Genomic DNA, 11,839 nt, shown 5'->3' on the forward strand with positions numbered 1-11,839 from the left:
ATTTATTCTATTTTTATTTTACATTTTTATTTTTTGGGCTATCTATTTTTAACAAAAATAATATAAAATATATATTTTCTTTTTAGTTTCTATATTTTTTTATTAAAAATAATGTAATCTTACAGTGATGGAACTTGTAGTCGATAATCTTGATATCCGATAGTCTTGTTATTGGTATAATAATGCAAGGTGTAATAATGCAAGATCGAGGCCGTAACTCGCGTCACAAATTTTCACGGAAATTTTCGAAAATGTCGGCTAATAACAAGATATCAGTTTTCAAGTACAGATCACTATATTCGTCGAGCGTTCGGATGGAGAATCACTGTCATACGTTCGGGGCGTGAGCGTAATCGCTCTCGGATATGGTATCGCCCATCAACGAACTATAAAATGATTCACGCGATGATAAGCGTCCTGCAATTTTTCAAGGCAGTCAACGTACTCGTACGGAAAGATACCTTTACGAGTCAGTAATTCAAATTCTTCGTCCAATAGTGTTGAAAATTTGGAACATACAATTTTTAATTTATCTTTATCAAGATACGCGCCAATTTTTCTGAACTGATATCGAGAAATTTAAATGAATCTATAAAACATATTTTTAATATATATATATATATATATATATATATATATCTCATTAGAGCAATAGTATTATTTCAGCTAATTAAAATAATATTTTACAGTATTATTATTTATAGTATTATTAAAAACAAGTTATTATCATAAGTGTCATCATTTGGTGTTATCATAGGTTGTCATACATTAGTACTTTATTTAACATTAATTATACAATATTTGCTATCAGTTTGCAACTAATGTAGAACTAATTTTAATCAACTCTAACACCCAATATCTCGCTTCAGAGCAGTCTCGGACTTTTTTCTGCCAAATTCTTTTATTTTACGCAAAAACGCGTCGAATGAGCCTAATTTCATCATAATCGGAGATGAGATAGCTCTGAAGAATTACCTTGCATTTAATTCAATTGATTCTATTAAAAAGTACTTATTAAATTTGTTACTCTATATCGTTTACCACGCTCCACGTTGATTGGTGAATGTTGATTGGTGAAAAATTGGGCAATGGAGATAAATTTTACCTCCGACTTTTCATCAATCAGCGCTCTGTATCAAAGCATTGTTACCCGTATGAGGATCCAGGCTAAAAGTAAATTTTCACGAGCTGCTCTCAAACCAGCTATTTTAACGACAAAAAGTATCACGTTGTCAGAATTAACAAATATCAAGCATCCATTTTGATCACGTGATCCTTTATTTTGCTGAAAGTCGATTAGAGCAGCTTGTGAAAATTTATTTTAATAAAAGAGAAAAGAAGCAAGCGGTTTCTATAATTATCTAAGTTAATTTCTGTATCGCATACGTGTACCACTCTACATGTAATCGCACTCTGAGGTCGGTGTTCTCATAAGCGGAAATTTACAACAAAACAGAACAGCACAATTAATCACAACTCTGCAGTCATTACTCTTTCTTTTCTGCAATTGTGATTGGTCTCGCTGATGAGACGGCGGCCTGAGTAGGAGCCAAGATAGGAACCAGAGAAAATCAAGGGACAGAATAATATTCTCTTCTCTGATTGGTTCCACCATTTTTCCGCTCACTTCCGTAAATGTGCATGCATACACTACAGCGCATTAATTCGTTGGATCATAGTAACGACCCGACTTATCAACGTTTATTTTTTATTCAGATACTATCAACTTTACAAAAAAACCTACAAAAGACAAAAATCATTTATTTTCTTCTCATCGAAGATATGTTGTCTTTTGTAGGTTTTTTCTCATCTAAGAATTTTTTCAGAATTTTTTATCAACTTTTTAGTACTGCATTTTCTTATTTTCGCTAAGTCGGGCCGTTTCTATGACTTAGTGAATTAATGCACTACTGTATAAATACGTACACACAACACTAGTGCGATGCAATACTAGTGTGTGCAGCACCATATGTTCTATTATGTTTCTACCATATTTCTTACTCACTCCAACAAACAGCGACTTCTGGCTAAATCCATTCCATTCTCTCTTGATTCTCTCTGGTAGGAACATGTTGATGCATGTTGGAATATGCGACGCGAAGAAACCTCATGTAATCTTTCTACTATGATCGAGAGTCAGCATGAAAAGGCACCTTTATGCGCATACACCGGCAATGCGAAATGAAAGATCGAGCGTTGTGAGCGCCAAATAGAATCGAGAGCGCAGCTCAAATTAGCCCAAATGTTGAAGGTTATGTCATTCATGTAACATGGCGTCGAGCGAGAGTGGTGATTTTCAAAAAGTGTTGGAGTATCGGATTTACAAGTGTTCCAGTTATTCTTCCTGTTATGTACCCGAGTGAGTGCCTCTAACTCTTGCAAATTGTTTCGTCAAGAAACAGTCGATGAACCTCCTTGTTAAAGTAACCGCGTTTTCTAACCTAAAAATAACATTCCGGAAACCATTGCGTCTGTCAGAATTGTGATAACAAAACTTCATTCATCGTCATTCACGCACAATGTCTTTTTCAGAAATATCATCGTCGATATACCGTCGGATCAGTCATCACGTTGGTCCTCCGACATCGACAATCATCCGCAGGTATGTAACGCACATGTCGACTCACATCACATGCCGCTTACCTCGCCGACTGTTCTTTTCAGTATCTCATTCTTAAACTTCAAAGCCCTTCCATCGTCAAGTGCATTACTTTCGGCAAATATGAGAAGACCCATGTATGTAATATAAAGAAATTTAAGATATTCGGTGGTTTGGAACCTGAAAATATGATGGAACTTCTCGAAAGGTTTGCTAACAATTACTCTCTCTTTCTTCTCTTTCTTTTTGACATTTTAGGAACCTATTTTGTAACTTTTAACGACTTTTAACGATATCGTTAGTGTCATTGCGTAGATTTCGTATACAGTAAAAAACAGTTGCTGTGCAATGACAATTTAACGATATTGTTAGAGTTACAGAATAGGCCCTTTAATTAATTTTTTATTCTTTATTTCTTTACTCCATACATTGTTACTGTTATATTATTTATTACTGTTATATTATTTTTGCATAATTTTGTACATTTTCTACTACTATTATTTTATATGACTACTTTGACTCTGTAATTTTGTATATTTCTATTTTATATATTTTCCTCTTGTTTTTCAAATATTATTTATGCTATATTACAATACTTTTGTCAAACTTTACTTATTTTTGTACATATATTTATTCCATTGTACTTTCTTTTTTTTTATTTACTTTTATATTCTCAAAAAACTCTTAGAATAGAAATAAACGCTTTTATCTATCTCTTTCAATTGTTATGCTTATTGTCTAATCAAAGTGTTTCATTTGTTTCAGTGGGCTGAGGAATGATTCTATACCAGAGACATTTGATCTCAAACATGTTTTAGGGAATGAAGCGAATTATTTTCCCATACGATATGTAAAGATTCTTCCGCTGCAATCATGGGGTCCCAGTTTTAATTTTTCTATATGGCACATCAGATTAACTGGTATTAATGACCCCAAGGTCATTAAGCCCTGTCTCGAGTGGTTCAATACGGTAAATGCATAATCGAACAGATGATAAAAAAGCAAAGATTTTTATAAATAAATTATAAACAATTATTCTGGATTCTGGACTGATCAATTTCATAAAAAACAAAAATTGGAAAATTACAGTTTTGTTATCCTGAAAAATCTTTTGTTCTGGCGTTGATTCATAATTACATTCATACAAAAGAGACTTTAGACTTTTAATTGAAACTAATAGTCTTTTTGTATTACAGTATCGACAGAAGGAGATAATAAGACTGTGCATGAAACACTTCCGGCAAATGGAACAGCCCGAGATTGTGGAAACTTTGCAGAGAGTTACCGGAGTCCCCCTGGAAGATCCACGACTGTCAACACTGTATGAACTTTTGGTTACCAAGGGCGATCATCTACAAGCGGAGCGTTTTATCAGCAACGCGCTCACGAGTAAGTCCTACATGGTCTGATCATGTCATTTCTCCCTCTTGATTTATGTCCATTTTATAGCCGTGACGCTTATACATTGTTAAATCCGCTTTTTAGTGGGACTCTTAAACGATTATATCAATGCTCAAACTTATAGAGCAATTTGGACAAAGTTATCGTCCAGCGAGCCCAAGCCCGGAATGCGGGGCGGTCATCAGATGGTGCTTGATCCAACGGCTGAAGTACTTTATCTCTTCGGTGGATGGGACGGTAATCAGGACCTCTCTGACCTGTGGTCGTACGACATAGAGGCCGGCAAGTGGACTCTCATATGCAAGGACACCGAAGCGGTGGTCGGTAGTGTTCAATAAATTTCATTCGACATTACGACATAGTCTAACATATCAGTACCTCGATTCTGTAACTTTTGATGATAACATCAGTTTAGCATCGTTATGTTGTCATTGCGCAGTTTTTTTTAATCGTAGTATCTGCGTAATAACAATATAATAATACCAACACCGTTTCCTTTTTTTTTTTTTTTTTTTTAAGGAAGGAGTAAGATAAATTGAAAAACTAAAGATTCCTACATTATTCCTTGATATATCTTATTTATGTAAAGAAATTTTTTCTGTCTAATTTAATTACAGTGTAGAATGATTAGTTTTTAAATTTATTTTACTTCCTTTCTGAAAAAAAATTTCCAAAATACTATATTAATTTTATAACACCAAGAAAATATGTAATAAATATGTCCCTTAGAAGAATTACAGAATCATGGTACAGAATAATATATAATTAATATCTTGTCTTCTATATTGCACGCATATCACGTTCCGCCAGCATGTAAACAATGTGCTTGATAAATTCAATAAGGTGTTTCTTTGAGAATATCAAATAATATTTTGAAAAAACAATCATTAATGAGTTCTTTATGAATAAAGCAGAATTTTTAAATATAAAGTATAAAAAAAATATAACTAAAAAGATTTGTGAAAATGAATTTCACAATTACGTCTTTTGAAGATTTCTTCGTATTACAATTTTAGTAAATATGTTTTGTCTACAAAATTATCAGGCACCAGATGTATGCACATTTTATTTCAGACCTGTTCTTTTTCTATACTCTAGAACTAAACTTTTAGCATGATTTATCTTTAAGACAAAAGAAAGTACAAAAAGTTTAATTCTCAAACAAAAAAACAGTCTTTTATTTTCGTCATACAGGTCTTTTATTTTCGTCATATTTACAACAATCTATGATTCCTAGGGAGGACCTAGCGCGCGTTCATGCCATAAGATGTGCTTAGATCCGCAGAGACGGCAGCTCTTCACATTGGGCAGGTACTTGGATACGCAGTATCGTACTTGCGAAAATTTAAAAAGTGACTTTTATGTTTATGATATTGAGTCGAATAAATGGACGCAAATCTCAGAGGACACCGGGACGATAGGCGGGCCACCGCTTGTATTTGACCATCAAATGTCGATGGACGTAGAGAAGCGAACTATCTATGTTTTTGGCGGACGAGTACTGACTCATCAGAATAGGTAAGTAAGTTGCAGAGGATTAGAAGAAATGGATTTAGAGAATTATACATTTAGATTTTGTCCATCCGATGTAAGATTGACTTTAATCTTGATATAACTTGTTTATCTTTTTCTAATTCTTAGAATTATGCCTGTTTCTGTCAATGTAGTTAATTTTAACCTTCAACTAATTCTTTTTTTTTTTAGTTCTAAGAATTAAAAAAGATGAAGATAAGTTGAACCGAGATTAAAATTGATCTACATTCGTAGAAATGGATATTAGAAAAAGATAATAGTAATTTGAATCGAGATTAAAGTTAATCTTACATTGGTGGAATCGGGCCTTACTATATCTTTCTGACATCATTCTTCTGATTCACATAGTGCCGACGAACACAGTGTAATACCGGAACCGCATTTCTCGGGACTGTATTCTTACCATGTGCCAACCGGCACGTGGGTCAGACTCGCCTGTGATATTGCTGATAAACAATGCTCGAGAGACATGCCTATTTACAGATCCCGCGCTGGTCATTCCATGCTGTTTCATCCGGTTGGTATCCCATATCTTCCCTCCTTCGATTTTGTTTCTTTAGTGTACGAAAAAAAATAATAATAAGCAAATTCACAAATCATGGCGAGATTTTTGTAAAGTGGGATCTTGTTCCAGCGGTCGAGAAAACTATACATATTCGCCGGTCAGAGAGGAAAGGAATATCTCAGCGATTTCTTCACGTATGAGGTTGATACGCAACATGTCGAGTATATAAGCTATAACGAGTTCGGTACGACGAAGGATTCTAATCATGTTCCCGCGGCTGGATTTACGCAGAGAGCGACCATCGATCCCGAACTCGGCGAGATTTATGTTCTGTCGGTTTGTATCTCGTAGAGATTATTAATTTAAGATGCAATTTAATTAATATGTGAAATTTGCTATTGTATAAAACTAAAGAAAAAATTTTCTCAGGATTATATAAATTCTTACAACCTGAACTTCATAAATAATTAATTTGATGTTCTTTATATATTATATAAATGATATTTTAAATTGTAAAAGTTATATAAAAGTTATGTTTATATAAAAGATATAAGTGATTCATTTTAATTTTAACAGGCAAATATACAAATATTTTACCAAGAAAGATTGTAAATAAGAGTTGTATGATATAGAGGGAAACATCCCTCTTTATATCATATAATTTTTATTTGGAATATTCTTTTGGTAAAATTTTCGAAATACTTATCTGTAAAGATTAAAATAAACTCTGTATATTATATTTGTATTATATAAATCATTAAAATATATAAATAATATAATTTGTGTGTGTGTGTGTGTGTGTGTGTGTGTGTGTGTGCGTGTGTGCGCGCGCGTGTGTGTGCGTGTGCGTGTGTGCGCGCGCGCGCGCGTGTGTGTGTGTGTGTGTGTATGTGTGTGTGTGTGTATTTTTCAGGGTTTGAGCAAAGACAAAGATAAGAGGGACGACAATGTGCAAAATTCTTTTTGGGTATACAATATTCAGAACAGTAAATGGTCTTGTATATATCGTAATGAAAACGTTGGTGAAAAATACTGGAGCAAGATGCAGGATTACGAACCGTGTCCGCGATTTGCACATCAGCTCGTTTATGATCACACTAGAAAGGTACGTTGTAAATTGTATTTAATAATTGTGTTCTTTTATTGCTGCTTTAAATAAATAATCCGTTTGCCGATCGATTCAATAATTCACAATTTCTGTTCGGCGTTAGGTTCACTTTCTATTCGGCGGCAATCCCGGCAGATCCTGCCTTCCAAATTTGCGACTCGATGACTTTTGGCAATTGGAACTACGTCGACCCACGGGCGAACAAATTTTGAAAAGGTGCAAACTAATCATCAGGAAGCATAAGTTTAAAGAGCTTGCTCTGAGCAATAGTATAGAAGCCCTCGAGTACCTGCAAACAAAGATCTTCGAAATTATCGACCACAGTGACACACAACAAACAAAAGAGGTATATTCATATATGTTTCTACGAATACAATTAACGCGATGTTACAAATGCTTTACAGCAATTTTTGATTGGTCAATTTATAAAATTCTTTTTTCTAATTGTCAACCAAACGCTTTAAAGAAGTTTTGTAGTGAGACTTTGATCGCAGCCTTCATTTATTTATTTTTATGTTTATCATCATGATTATACTAATCGCTAAGCATAGTATCGTCTCACTAATCACAGTCTTTCCTTCGTAGTTTCAACTCTTGACATCGATCTTATTCCGGAAACAGAATAATTCACTGGAGGATGCCTCCCATTCGAGCACGATTCTGAATGAGCTGACGACTGGCGTGACAACGCAACAGTGCACGAACGCGCGTGATGTACATAACTTGCGAACTGAGCTATACAACAAACTCGCGGAATTTTTCCCGGAATCATTAACGCAGCCGCGGGCGAATCTGATCGATCTCCTGCCGTTATAATGACGCAACGAGCAGGTCATGAGACCTTGACGATGGAATGTTCTTTGTTCACATCACATAATTTCTTCTTTTGTTCAATAATCCTCGTTACAGCTGGTAATCCTCATTTTTGTAGATTTACGACGAGCCTCGCCATGTTTGTGATACGATTTATTTTTCTACTTTCGACTTGTTGTGTTAATCATGGGAGAAAAAAGAATTGGTTGCAGTAGATTTCGGATTCAACATTTATAAAACTGCCTCTCACAATTTTATTTATTTCATCTTATAATACGCTTGTTAAAGAGTTTTTTCTCCGTTTTTCTTAATGAACCGGAAAAGCGATTCGGGACAAAGCACTCCATGTGTCATTTATACTTATCTACACTTGTTTGAGATCGAGAACTTTGTGATATCGATAGCTTTCTAATGGACTGGTTAGCTGATATGTATAAGTAAACTAGAGATCAATTTTATATATAATCTCTTCTATATTCTATGTAGCTATGTGTTTATAATGTGGCCATAAAATTGTTGTTGTTATTATGTTTGCTGAAATAATATATTTCTCGTCGAGTGTGAATTGAAGGGAGATTTAAAGCTAGAGATAGCACATTAAGGAAGCTGTTAATTAAAGCGTCATGATTTAATTTCAAACACTTGACACAATATGTTACTTTTTACCAAAAGTATGTAAGCCAACAAATTATTGTACAGCTTCGCTAAACGCAACAAATTGTAACTCTTAATCTGAAGTCTAGCGGTTTTCTGGCTTACAAAGAGATGTGACGAAGAAATAGAAAATGTTATGGTCAGTTACATATAAAATTTCCTTCTTTAGTTAATTGTAATCTCAAATTATAATTAGTTTAATCGTTACTTAATTTAATTGATTATGATTTTGAATTATAATTAATTAAATAAGGAAATTTTTATACGAATATTATAATTAATTGAATATAGAAATTTTATTGTACTGATCATAATATTCCTTCCAACTAAGTAATTGCTTCCTTATGTATCTCCTGCATTGTTAAAAGCAACAAGGGATATTTCATGTAATCGAGTTGAATGAAATATCCCATAAATATATCGATCCATTTTCTCTTGTAAAATGATTTATTCTTAGATATAGCAGCTTCGTTATCCCGTGTTTTTCATAATCTAAGAATAAGTTCATTCACCGAAAATGCCTTCTAAGAAATGTGAAATCTTAAAGTGTTATTATTGCATGCAAACGTCGACACGAGTTAACAATCGACTTCACACTTTTGACTTCCCCGAAGGCTTCTCTCCACAAACGATCAACTATGATAAGATATCCGAGTAAATTTCAGGAACTACTTTTCGTTAGCATGTAAATACCTGATGAAAATGATGACGAATCACGATCTATTTCCGTGTCAATTGTCAGTACACTTACTATTACACTTAATTGTTCATCAGCTAAAATGCATGTTGTACATTGTATATACATAATCAGCCTCTCGCGAGCTTAAAACATTACTGAGGCGTAGATGCAAGAACGATGCAATTATATATATATTGTAAGATGTAGAAGCAAAAATTATATAGCAGCTAAGAGTATCCGGCCGCGCTTTATCTTTGTACATACACGATTATATGATGATAAGGAACGTCGAGACGATTTTTATAATGTGATTCCAGTTACGCTAAGTTAGATAATGGAATTGTAAAAAAAATAGAACGGAGAGTATATATATATATACAGAAAAAAAATATATGAGTAGAGAGATGAAACGAAAGTGTACGCAGGCATAAAAATGAGACAACGCCGCCATTCCTCTAAATACGTACATAATACGATATATTAAACATCTCAAAGTTGGAAGGACCAGGTCGGTTGCTTGTACGCACTATATAGTACAGATAACATACGCAAAATTCTTTGGGACGCGAGCGAAAAACGTGGATATACATACATCCGAAGTTCTAGTCAGATAATAAATGTTTACAAAGTACAAGACAAAGAGAAAAGGACTGCAAGTTTGGAATTTATTTACTCACGTAAACTTCGGTTAAAGAATGAGAAATTTATTCGTTTTTTTTTCATTCCTATCATCGGGACGCATTCTCCTTTCAGAATTACATCATATGGATAACTCTGTATATCTCTTTATAATATAATATACAAACTGAATATATTGCACGAAAAAAAACAACGGACAAATGCACATTAAATATCATTAACAACATATTTCGAATCATAGTGGGGTTTTTTCCACTATGTTTCGGACTATAAAAAACTGAGAGAAAGAATGCATTTGGTGAGACACTATTAGCGCTATTTATGTCATTCTATTTGTGTCACTCCTTATTTTATGTCTAATGACCCAGATAGCAACGTGTCTATCTTGTTGGCAAATTGCTCGCAAATAAATGTATTGCTCAGAATTGCAGCAACGGAGTCTACATTTGTTGACAAGTTAATGTCTTCACGATGACTTTAGCAACTTGCCGATAACTTTAAAGTCTTCATCATCAAATTGTTGTCATATAGGCTCACAATACTAGGCTCATCAATACTATCATATTGCTGACAATGCAAGATATCTTTGATGCTGCTTGCAAGATGCGGCTTACCTTGCCGTTTGCTAGCAATACACATATTCATTATTGCCTGTGTTGGTATATTCGAAATGGAAATAAATACACAAGTTTTTAACATCATAAGCAATCATAGATTTGCATGATTTTACTAAGACACACTTTGTTATCTCGGGAACAATAAAATTAAAATGGCACAAATAGCGATAGAATGTTTCCTCAAACGCACCTCAATAATTGATCAATAATATTACAAAAAGTGTATAAATAAAGTAATAGTAAAGTTTCAGTCTCTATCATTAATCTTAGATATATTTATGAGCAATATATAAAGTAATATGCTCTTATTGCAAGGAAGCTTTATACATTGGATTTGCAGTTCCGTGTAAACTCTTCGTTCCATCTATTTGTTTATGACAAAATATACATGCACGCGTTGCATGCTCTATGAGCTTTGTTTGGTACTAAAATCACGTTAGCTTTGGTAAGACTTAATACGTATTATCTCCGATAACAGATTCCTGCATAATGTCACATTCAAGAGTCTAAATTTTCGAAAGCACCATCAATAAGTCTTAATAAAATCACTTCTGGAAGATACACAGATTAATAATGTTAGAAATATAATAACTGGAGAAAGAAATCGGAGCTGTTGCTCGTATAAAAGAATTGTCAAAAATGCTTGTAACGTTCATAAAAAAAAAATTACGCAATTAGATTCGTTAAAATTATCTTAGAGTCTGGTAGACCATCCAGAATGTAATGAGGGGAATTCGCCATGGATGCGAGATCGGCCTCGAACAACGTCAACTGAAGCTCCTTTCGTGCTTTCTGTACAATATAAACCATCAGCGAGACTCCTATTAATATCTACAACACACAGCGAAAAAAAATTATTACTTTAATTCCTTCTGCGAAAGTTTAAGGACATACGACGCACCTGGAAACAAAATACTACGTAGCCAGTCGCCGCCGTGGATCTATCCTCCAATACATCCTGCATCGACCTCAGACTGCTGCCTAGATAAACGTTGACCAGCTGGGCAGGCAATAAACCTATCGCACTGGCTACGTGGTAATGAAAACCACCTATGTTACTGACCTAATCATACACATAAATATACATAACATTGTCCTGAATTACATGTGAGAGATACTTAATGTGACCAGATTGCCCCCCCCCCCTCTCTCTCTCTCTCTCTCTCTCTCTCTCTCTCTCTCTCTCTCTCTCTCTCTCTCTCTACTACTACTACTACTATACTACTACTACTACGTAACTAACGTAACGTAACGTAACGTAACGTAACGTAACGTAACGTAACGTAACGTA

At 34.2% G+C, this 11,839-nt stretch overlaps 2 protein-coding genes across 2 annotated transcripts in view; one reads left to right on the plus strand and one right to left on the minus strand.

The window, feature by feature from the left end:
• Positions 1 to 2,270: 2,270 nt before the first annotated feature.
• On the plus strand, positions 2,271 to 7,962 carry LOC105621782 (muskelin). Its single transcript, XM_012203235.1, has 12 exons — positions 2,271 to 2,359; positions 2,533 to 2,602; positions 2,665 to 2,807; positions 3,365 to 3,569; positions 3,796 to 3,988; positions 4,085 to 4,320; positions 5,238 to 5,518; positions 5,882 to 6,050; positions 6,168 to 6,374; positions 6,952 to 7,143; positions 7,250 to 7,492; positions 7,732 to 7,962. Exons 1-12 carry the CDS (start codon positions 2,271 to 2,273, stop codon positions 7,960 to 7,962), a joined length of 2,259 nt encoding a protein of 752 aa, XP_012058625.1.
• Positions 7,963 to 11,214: 3,252 nt separating this feature from the next.
• Positions 11,215 to 11,839, minus strand: part of LOC105621783 (transmembrane protein 64) — a 1,844-nt gene continuing 1,219 nt past the window's right edge. Inside the window, exons 2-3 of the mRNA XM_012203236.1 lie at positions 11,450 to 11,611; positions 11,215 to 11,379 (exon numbers count right to left, since the gene is read on the minus strand). Coding sequence (XP_012058626.1) covers positions 11,215 to 11,379; positions 11,450 to 11,611 — 327 coding nt within the window. The remainder of the gene's footprint in view (positions 11,380 to 11,449; positions 11,612 to 11,839) is intronic.

The sequence above is a fragment of the Atta cephalotes genome, assembly GCF_000143395.1.
Source record: "Atta cephalotes unplaced genomic scaffold scaffold00037, whole genome shotgun sequence".
In the NCBI taxonomy this organism is placed as follows: Eukaryota; Metazoa; Arthropoda; class Insecta; order Hymenoptera; family Formicidae; genus Atta; species Atta cephalotes.

Coding starts and splice junctions, on each gene's coding strand:
- LOC105621782 (XM_012203235.1), top strand. CDS start 2,271: ATGGCGTCGAGCGAGAGTGGTGATTTTCAAAAAGTGTTGGAGTATCGG. Junction 6,051..6,167: donor ATTCCATGCTGTTTCATCCG/GTTGGTATCCCA, acceptor ATCTTGTTCCAG/CGGTCGAGAAAACTATACAT. Junction 7,144..7,249: donor TTTATGATCACACTAGAAAG/GTACGTTGTAAA, acceptor GTTCGGCGTTAG/GTTCACTTTCTATTCGGCGG.